The 5,934-nt window shown below is 32.4% G+C and overlaps 1 protein-coding gene across 3 annotated transcripts; it reads right to left on the bottom strand.

Moving 5' to 3' along the window:
* Positions 1–755: 755 nt before the first annotated feature.
* LOC106327349 (pectin acetylesterase 11) lies at positions 756–5,489 on the bottom strand. Of its 3 annotated transcripts, none has more exons than XM_013765478.1 (13): positions 5,293–5,489; positions 3,487–3,599; positions 2,965–3,047; positions 2,732–2,861; positions 2,560–2,639; positions 2,368–2,454; positions 2,159–2,283; positions 1,991–2,051; positions 1,844–1,897; positions 1,682–1,759; positions 1,490–1,595; positions 1,265–1,410; positions 756–1,006 (listed from the first exon to the last, which is right to left on the bottom strand). In XM_013765478.1, the coding sequence occupies exons 2-13, from the start codon at positions 3,596–3,598 to the stop codon at positions 893–895; spliced, it is 1,176 nt and encodes a 391-aa protein (XP_013620932.1). In that variant the 5' UTR covers position 3,599; positions 5,293–5,489; the 3' UTR covers positions 756–892. The 3 variants fall into 3 exon arrangements, with proteins under 3 accessions (XP_013620932.1, XP_013620931.1, XP_013620933.1); XM_013765477.1 differs by having other exon boundaries at positions 3,487–3,612; positions 5,293–5,425; XM_013765479.1 differs by lacking the exon at positions 3,487–3,599 and having other exon boundaries at positions 5,293–5,423.
* Positions 5,490–5,934: the final 445 nt, after the last annotated feature.

The following is a 5,934-nucleotide window of genomic DNA, read 5'->3' as shown; positions in this document are numbered from 1 at the left end:
CTGGAACAAATTTTCCGCCTGTATTGTAGCTGAGCGTGAGGGCGCGTTCGAACTCCGATTGATGCGGGGTTAGCGGCGTTGGCTTCGTCTCGTCAAGAGCTTTAATTTGGTATCTGGCTCGTCGTCTGGATCCACCGGAGTTGAGGGATAGAGCTGTTTGAAGTTCGTCGGGAATTAGGGTTTTTACTGCTCGGATTTATTTCTGGTTTTTAGGGTTAGGGTTTATGAGAGCAACGTCGTGCTGATAGCGTGTTGTAAATGAAGTGTTGGGAAAAATACTTCTGTTATTATTACTGTCGACCAGAAGGTACATATATATACAAGGTATTAGACAGTCATAAGGTCATGTTTATCCTAACAAGATAAAGATAAGGATAAACACTATGTTACAGATATACATGGAATATATACTAGATAAACACATAGTCTCTGGTTGTCTTTATCATGTCCCGGATTGGATCTGCAGTACGGACTGGTCCATTATCGATCATCATTTGGTTTATAACAATGATGTTTTAGATAATTTTCGTTGTTTTATAATATAAGATGTCTTCATATATATAGATAATTTTATCTTTATTAAAACTGCGTAACCAATTGCATTTTACTATTTTCATTTATAGTTACAAGAATTATATTTTAAGTTATATTTTAATGTTACTTTGAAAAAGTAGATTTTTAATATATGTGTATTAGTGTAAAACATTATCTTTTATGAAAGCGAGTAATAAAGAATCTATTTACATGATTGAAAAGATGATAAAGTGGAATTTTTTTTTTTTTATTATTCATGTCTTTTAAACAATTGTATCAGTTATGTATCATATTAAAAATTTAAACAACAATATTAAAAGAAATAAATTTATGTGGAATTTAAAAACATCAATAGATTTTAGTCTTCAGTGGATACTGCAGGACAAGTAGGATTGCAATTCAAAGATGGACAATCTATGTTCTGAAACGTACTCCGCTCATAGAACCAGTCTCCAACCGCTTTCGCCATTTTCTGAAAAGAAAAATAAAATACCAAAACACAATTTAAAAGAACATTTTGATTGTAATAAAACTTTTCAATAAAAGAAAGAAGGCATTTATGTTTTATTTTCTAAATCTATCACTTAGAAAATTCAGTAATGGACTTAATCTACGATCTGAAAATGACACCTTTTCAAAATTTTAGCATTTTTTCAATTAAGAACTTGTGTTCGTTCTATTTTATTGTTTTTTAGTTATCTTTTGTATTAAAAATATAGTGAGTGATTACCGTATTGCCGACTTGGGGGCCTTGAGCACCGGACCAAGTGGCGGCACTTCCACCTTGGCAATGAGCGTGGCACGAATCTAAGAACAATCCTCTAGTCGTCGTTGCTCGAACAGGTGCCAACGCAGCCAACATTTGGTCTCTATACCCTGAGAGATTAAAACCAATCGGTTTAGCCAAGTAGACATCAAACAAGAGCCCATTTAGTTAATCTTCACCACTATATACCTTGAACGGTTTGAAGCTGAGCGGCTGTACACTTCTTAAGATCAAGCTTACAATCCTTCCACTCTTTGCGTTTATCAACAGAGGTTGGAGCCAAAACATTTTTGATCTGTATAAAAACAAATACGAATAAATCTCAGTCTTAAGGGTTACATAATGCAGAAAAAACAATAATAGCGAGATAAAAATCAGTACCTGCCAAGAATCGAAGGCAGCATTGATTACGAAAAGTGGTGTTTGCATGGTCTTTACAACGTATTGCGGGAAGAAACACTGCAAAAACAATCAAACATAGCGTTTATACAATATAACCAAAGGGCAAAACTCTGTATCAACGATGTCTTAATAGAGATTTACCAATTCTGGCTTCATACTTGAGGTGCAAGAAGCAGGAAGACTCTTTGCAGATCCCTGCACATAGTGATCAAGGTTAGCGGCTATAGAAAGAATCTAATGTCTTAAAGAAATGTGGTCGGAAAAGAGAGAGAAAGAGAGAGATCTTACGTGGGTCGATACGACTTTGCTGTAGTATGATTCGATGTAAGATCCTCCACTGATATCCTTACTGTTTAAAACAACATATTTAACAAAAGAAGTTACTTAGTTTTGTAAGATGCTGTTTGGTTAATGTAATATTTTTCTGCGTGATGTTCTATAGATTATGAATGTTACCCGTGGATGAAGAAACCGGCGTCGGAAACACACTTGACCTTAGCTGTTGTGGGGAGAATGGACTTGAATTCGTCGCAATGTAGAATCGCAGCCAGTGCTCCGGCTGAACAACCGGAGAGTATCGCCTGAAAATGCTCAATTTAAAAAAATATATATATCCCAAGAAATCAATAGTTAAATTTAAAATTAGAAGTTTCCAATGTTCATACGTTTTGAGCGTTGCTCATTCCCTTGGCCATAAGATCATCGATCACCGCACGCCAAACCCTAGCACCGCGGAAGAAGAGCTTGTTTGTCTGAAAATTTTCAAGTACTAAAGTTAGATTATTCCCCAATATGCTTTTTAAATGATTCAACGATTTGAAGTACTAAAATTTAACGGTGACACTCTGATGAATTACCGGATCAACGGCTTCTATATCACCGGTGAAAGATGAACCATCACAATACCGAACTTTGATTCTGTTCCAGTTATAAAAGTCTGCGAAGATACAAAATCCAATCAATCTCATTGCATTAAAAACATGATGAGCAACTCATGAAATTGATAAACAAAAAAAATATGTTAAGAACCTGGATTGGTGCTTTGCTTGCCACCCAAGATACCGGAGAAACCAAAGTCTTTGTTCATAAACTTAGACGAACCCTTCATTGTAGTTTTACGTTTTACGCATGTAGCTATATCAGTGCACCATCCTCCTCCCTAGTACATATATATGTAGTTAACTTAGTTATGCTCTTCCATCAATGTTTGTGATAAGAATTTTTAGTATTGATATAACTTAAAAAAGTTATTTTCAACTAACCTCCATATGAACGATCCAGTTGTTCACACCTGAACCAGATCCTTTATCGAAATGGTACGCTGGTGCGCTACCGTCCAAGCACACTGTAGAAATGTTGTAAACAATTATACCAATGGTTTCCAGTTACAAATATATATACATATATTATACCAATGGATTTTTTATTTATCAAATTAATTATACAACAATCGGCTAGTAAATTGGCATGACTTCGATCAGAAAAAATAAATAAATACAATATGTATTTTATTCTAAAATCATATACTCAAACCGAATTTATAAATAGCTAATTTTTGCTCAACGTTCCTAATTTCTTGCAGGATATATATTTAGCTGAAAATAATAAATTTTAATGAATTTAAGGTCATAGCATTTGGATGCACTAAACTCGGTTAAGAAAATTAAGTGTGGTCTAATTCATTCGGTTCAGTCTAGTTTCTAGGCCCATTTATATGGTGAATGCTCAAACTTTTCCCTTAATCAACATATTCGAAGCAAAAATAAAAATAAAAAATTGCGTACCGGCTCCTTTAGCCACAGCAGATTCAAGATATGTGATGGGGACCGCTCCAGCTCCGATCACAACTATGGCTAATACCATAATACTTGACCATAATTGCTTTAGCCTCACCATCCTGTAATGTCAAACTAACCCACGTTTTAATAAAATTAAACTTTCCCCTAGCAATATCTTACTGTGATAGGGGCGGACCGAGAAATTATTTTATAGGGTGTCAAAATTTAATTACAAAAAGACATGATATCAGGATGTGTTCGAACTCAGATTAATAGGGTGTCAAGAGATGGATTTTACCATAAATAACAAAGACTCCTTATTACATTACACAAAACATAATTTATACAAATTTAAGGGGTGTAATGTGACACCCCATTATGCTTAATGGGTCCGCTCTCTGTGAGTGGTTAGAAAATCCGACTAGATCATTAATTCTCTCCCAAACACAGTAAGAATGCATGTCTCTATATTTTTTTTCTAAAACAGAGATGAATTTGTTTCGATGTATGACTCTATGATAGATTCATCTATTTTAGAGGAAGATATAAAAGAATTCTACTTTTCACCTCTATATTTAAAGGTAAAAATATCACATCTCTATATTTTTTTCTATAAATAGAAAAACTCTATTATACAGACATACATTGAAGCAAATTCAATTCTATAATAGAAATTCTTTATTTTAGAAGAAAATATGAAAATAGATACGGGTTGGAGATGGCGTTAAGCTCAGATCACGAGATGAGATCAGATCTCAAGTAATGTTTTTCTGTTGTTTATTTATTTGTATTTACCAACAAATCGTGTTAAAATAATGCTAAATTTCGTTGTGTGGTAACTTTATTGAACTACACGAATATATGTAAGAAAGTATCAGTATTGGTTCTGGTGTACTCAAAAGTCGGGGAACAAGCAGACCAGTCCATGTGTTATTTTATGTTGGCTGTAGTAAATTACCTCGATGGGTGTACTCCACCGAAAAATAATTTAGTAATATTATTTTTTCTTTTTATAAACTGGCTTTCATAAAAAAAACTGACTTTCATAATAATTTATATTATTAGCTTTATTATTCTAAGTTCAAAAGATAAAATAAGTACAATTAATATTAGGAGTAATTACTTGTTTACTCAATGCAATCTATATTAGTACTCTAAAGTACAATAAGTTGGACATTTCTTTAATATTTTAATATTAATTGTTAAATTGCATTTCTAATAAATGCGATTGAGATGGTGACAAGTAAATGGCATAAAAATATGGTGTATCCGAAAAAACCCTTCTTGGCCAAACTTAAACCAACCGGAACTCACGGCGTCGAAAGGGGCAAAATGAGAATCATGAAAATAATAAGAATTCAATCTATATATAACTTTTAAATTCAACAAATATTTTTTATAACTTGAATTCAACAAATATTTGGTTTATAGAAATATTTTACTTGACTGAAATGATAAGATTGAGACAAAAAAAAAAATCAAGATTCCTGCATCATAAATTATACGACTGCTACGTTAAACTCCGAGATCACTCACAAGTCACAGTTTTTTTTTTTACAGTTTTTTTTTTTTAAAACATATCTAAAAAGCTATGGTTGAATAAGAGCTAAGATCAATATGTAATAGAAGATCTTTTAGTTGGTCGAGCAAGATGGAAGAAATTTTTTTCAAAAAAAAAAAAAAAAGATGGAAGAAATTATAAATAACAAAAAAGATGGAAGAAATTATTATACAAAAGATAGAATAACTGAGAAATATCTAATAATTTGTAGGGAAAATGAAACTTAATTATATGAAGAAAATAAGCTTTACCTTGAGAAATGTCTCTTCAGATTCTTTTTTCACGTAGAGAAATGCGTAAAAGAGGAATTTTCAAGAGTAAGGTTTACAAGTTCATAGAAAGCCATTGCCGTCTTCTCTGTTATATAGATAGATACAGAATAGCACACGTTGAAAGAAAACTTTTATTTTTTTGTCTTTCCATTTATCTTTTTTGCTTTGTTTATTAAAATAAGCATAAAGTTTTTTGGTTTCTTTCATGTATTTGCCAGGTCACGAGACATTCAACGTCAAAAGAGTGTCATGAAAACTACCTTTGTAGTATGATCATAATTCACATTTTAATTCATTATACTTTTTTTGTGTTCAAAAAAAAAAAAAAAATTCATTATACGTTTTTTATTTAGCTCTCTGATGTTAATCTATCTTAAAAAATTATTATTTATTTGATTAGAGTATATTTCTTTTACTGATAAAACTGAAACCAAGAGATAATAAAAGAAAAAGAAAGGTGTTTTCACCTCTTTGCCGGGAACCCAAGCAATGTAAATAGTCTTTACCAGCGCGAATCGAATCCGGGTGGCGGAAGTTACAGCCGCAACCCTTTTACCACTAGAGCTGACTCGTTCGGGTAAAAATGTTTTTACCAAAAAAAAAAATAAAAGAAAAAGAAAA

This window comes from Brassica oleracea, chromosome C2, assembly GCF_000695525.1.
Source record: "Brassica oleracea var. oleracea cultivar TO1000 chromosome C2, BOL, whole genome shotgun sequence".
Classification (NCBI taxonomy): Eukaryota; Viridiplantae; Streptophyta; class Magnoliopsida; order Brassicales; family Brassicaceae; genus Brassica; species Brassica oleracea.
Note: the sequence above shows the minus strand (reverse complement) of the source record. Positions and strands in the feature narration are given on the sequence as shown.

Bases quoted from the DNA above. Each gene is read 5' to 3' on its own strand.
- LOC106327349 (XM_013765478.1), bottom strand. From the start codon at position 3,598: ATGGTGAGGCTAAAGCAATTATGGTCAAGTATTATGGTATTAGCCATA. The intron at 1,898-1,990 runs GTAAGATCTCTC...CACTATGTGCAG, and splicing joins GCAAAGTCGTATCGACCCAC to GGATCTGCAAAGAGTCTTCC. The intron at 1,596-1,681 runs GTACTGATTTTT...GTTTTTATACAG, and splicing joins CTGCCTTCGATTCTTGGCAG to ATCAAAAATGTTTTGGCTCC.